Raw genomic sequence first — 3,476 nt, 5'->3', positions numbered from 1 at the left:
GGAAATCGATTAGGTAGAAAATTATTTGTTAAAGAAAATAAAACATAGAATTTGAAGAAAACGACCGTAAAACACAGAAGAGTTAAAAAAAAAAAAGTGAGGGGGGTAATCTTCCGTTTCGATTTAAACAAGATGGCGGCAATTTTTCATCTGTTAACACGGTTAAATTTTTTTTTTTTAATAATTCAGTAATATTCAGGTAATTTCGACTGCATAATTTGGAAACTACCATTGTTTTTTTTTTTTTTGTTTTTTTTATCTGAAAACTCCATTTATCGACTACAAAATCTCATCCCAATAGTATAGAAGCGCTTAAAAACGATTAAGCTTTTTTGGATATTTAAAAGGAAATTGATTTAGGAACTGTAAGTAGGAGTGGAGTGATTGTTGTGTGTGAGAACTTTAGCTAGGGATACCCCCTTAGACAAGTAAAAGATGCAGTAACAAAAATGACTACAGACCTCCCCCTCCTCCCCATCTTTTTAGTTGGCTTTGTTCCTAATTATTTGTATTTTACAGAAAATAAATGTTAAAAACCTCAAGCAATACTCTTCCTTTTCTCGTCTGTGTCTTACTTTAAAATATTTATTTAATATCTAAAAACGAATTTGAATGTTATTTAAAAAAAAAAAAATGGGCATTTAGGGATATTTAGTTCTTGCCGACTGCAACAAATGTGACACCAGGGTCGGAAAGTGGGATTGAGAAGTCAGCGCCTCCCGGGGAAGGGCACTCTGATCTGCAAAATGATCCTGAGCAGCCCCGTCTGCATTCCCTGCTAAGGGCGACTCAAGCGATTAGCAATAAACTAACCTCTTCTCAAAGATAAAAGGCAAAACCTAGGAGGGTAGACCTCCTAGAATTGCACAAAACCAACATTACACTGCAATTAACAGGGACCATATCATTACAGGATTTTGAGGGGGTGAGAATTTAGTATGCAACAAAACGAAAACGTGGGCATAAAACAAATATATAACAAATAAACGTTACCAAAGGCAAGATAAGTTACTCTTTTACTTACCTAGATAAGTCTGTGTGCGCTTTGACTTATTTCAAAGCGTTTATTTACTCCAAAACACAAGCAATGCCGGACAACAACAAAATGGCTGACATGAGACGATCGTTGGTGGAATCAGGATAATCGCTCAAAAATCAAAAATATTACTGTGACATTTAGTGGGATGGTTTCTACAATTATTTTGTTTAATTTTTTTAGCGATTACCCAGACTTCATCGATGACTGTTTCATGTCAGCCATTTTGTTCTTGTTCTAACGTAACACTCGGCACTACTTGTGTTTCGAAGTAAATGATGATGCAGAGGAATAGGCGACTCGAAGATAAAAAAACAAAAAATGCGCATTATACTTAATTATACTTTAAAATAAGTTAAACTACAAAAAATTTATCCATGTAGGTAGAAAAGTAACTTATTTTGCCTTTAGTTACATTTATTTGTTTTTGTTGTTTGTTTGTTTTTAGGGGGGGGGCGTTTCTTGTCTATACTACTAAATGCTCAAAATAGTTGTAAATACATGATGATCCACTTTCAAGTTCGAGGTATATAGAGCTTTTCTACGTGGACGATTAAGCTCGTTTTAATCGACCGAAATATCGGTTGACTTCAGACTTTTATCCGTGTTTCCATCAACGAACTATTCCCTTTTTATTTATTTATTTTTTTAATATATAATTTAATTCATGTTTTAAACTCCCTCATATATAAAACAAACACTGACCCAACGAGTCACGGGCTAGTAACTGCTGCTGCAGCAACTTTGAAACAATCATATCGACAATTTTGTTATCTTTGTGACGTCACACGGCTTTTGTCAATCACCATTCGTCCTTTTTGACGTCATCTATTTTCTCGTCAATGCGACTATTTTTTTTTCTTTTAAAGTGATGACGAGCAAGATACACGCTTTTTTTTTTTTTTTTTTAGATTTAGTGATTGATATTTTGTTTTTTATTTTTTTAACCCAATAATGGCGCTGCCCGTCACTGACCTGTCTTTTCCCAGCAACTCGCATTATTACCCAACTTCTTTATCGGTATCTGTAATGGCCAACAGTAATTCATATATGACCATGACTGGTGCAAATTTTGGTACCTGTATACCACATCGGGTATTCGTCGGAGGCATACCTCGGGACACCACCGAACTTGAACTAAAGACCTTCTTCAACACATATGGCACTGTCATGGACTCCAAAATCATCACCGACAAAGCAGGTGGCTCTCGCGGTTACGCTTTCATCACTTTTGAGAAGCAGGACGAGGCCGAGCGGCTTCTCTCCGAGGACAGCGAACCAATATTTTTCCGTAATAGGAGGTTGAATATCGGACCAGCCGTCAAGCGACACCTTATACCCGAGAACACAATGGCTGCCGATCCGAGTGACCACACACCATTGTACTATGGTAATGATAGCTTAAATTTTGCCTACCAAAATGGGATGGCTGTGATCCACCCAGCTAATGAGGAAGCTTTAAACTATGGACTAGCAGTTCATGGCCAAGCCTCTAACTATCCTGCCAGCGCGGTTGTCCTCCCTCAACACCAAGCCGCCTATCTAAGCCCCGCTGCTTACTATAATCCTCTTGGGGCGACGCAATGGCTACAACCAACTAGTCACTGGGGTTTAGGTTCAGCGGCAGCATCTCCCCAGTATATAGCCGGTAACCCGACTTACTATTTCGCCAACTACCAAAGTGTTCAGTATGCTCCAGAGATCGTATACGCGCAATCTGCTGGCCATCATTACAGTGTAGAGTCTTCGTCGTACATGGAGAACTGTCAGATTGAAGCTCCGAGCGAAAAACTAGATGCCCCTAATGGTGCCCCCGAGATGGGTGGTGAGTATCTCCAGGCCCAGAGCCCCCCTCTGCAGAGCAAGGCTACCCTAATTGCTTATCCCCACTGCAATCAGATGGCCATAAGTGCACACCACCACCAACAACAACAACAACATTATCAGAACTTACTCTTGAAACAACAGAAGAAAAGCCTTGCCCTCCTCCCTTCGGCCCAACAAACATATCTACAGAAAACCTATTCAGACTCTGATAGCATTGGTAACATGATTCACACACCACCCCCAACCCCGGGCACGAAATAACTACACTGAAGTTCTTCAGGAATAAATAAATTAAACACTTTATGGAAATTAAGTCAATCGAGGTAAAGAAAGTGAGTTGGACTTGTGGGGAAAAAAATACGGTACTTGTACAGTTTAATCAAGACATTAAAAAATGAAAATATCGAAAAAAGAAAAAGAAAAGAAGAGGGTTATATTGTACGTATCCGTTTTGGACTGAAGATCTCCGGAAAAAAATTTCACTTAATTTGATTGAGTAGGTTTTTTTTTTATTGTTTTTTGTTTTTGTTTTTGTTTTTTACAGCAAAAAAACATGTTTTTATAACAGCGCGTTGAAGGTAGCCATCTTTGAATTTTTTTAACACACCACAAG

At 38.3% G+C, this 3,476-nt stretch overlaps 1 protein-coding gene across 1 annotated transcript; it reads left to right on the top strand.

The window, feature by feature from the left end:
* Positions 1-1,898: 1,898 nt before the first annotated feature.
* LOC145263759 (deleted in azoospermia-like) lies at positions 1,899-3,164 on the top strand. The gene has a single exon (XM_080120791.1). It carries the CDS (start codon positions 1,991-1,993, stop codon positions 3,122-3,124), a length of 1,134 nt encoding a protein of 377 aa, XP_079976917.1. The 5' UTR covers positions 1,899-1,990; the 3' UTR covers positions 3,125-3,164.
* The last annotated feature ends 312 nt before the right edge of the window (positions 3,165-3,476 follow it).

The sequence above is a fragment of the Euprymna scolopes genome, chromosome 39 (genome assembly GCF_053919585.1).
Source record: "Euprymna scolopes isolate OS-2025 chromosome 39, ASM5391958v1, whole genome shotgun sequence".
NCBI lineage: Eukaryota > Metazoa > Mollusca > Cephalopoda > Sepiida > Sepiolidae > Euprymna > Euprymna scolopes.
The sequence above is the reverse complement of the archived record's forward strand: the minus strand, read 5'-3'. Positions and strand labels throughout refer to the sequence as shown.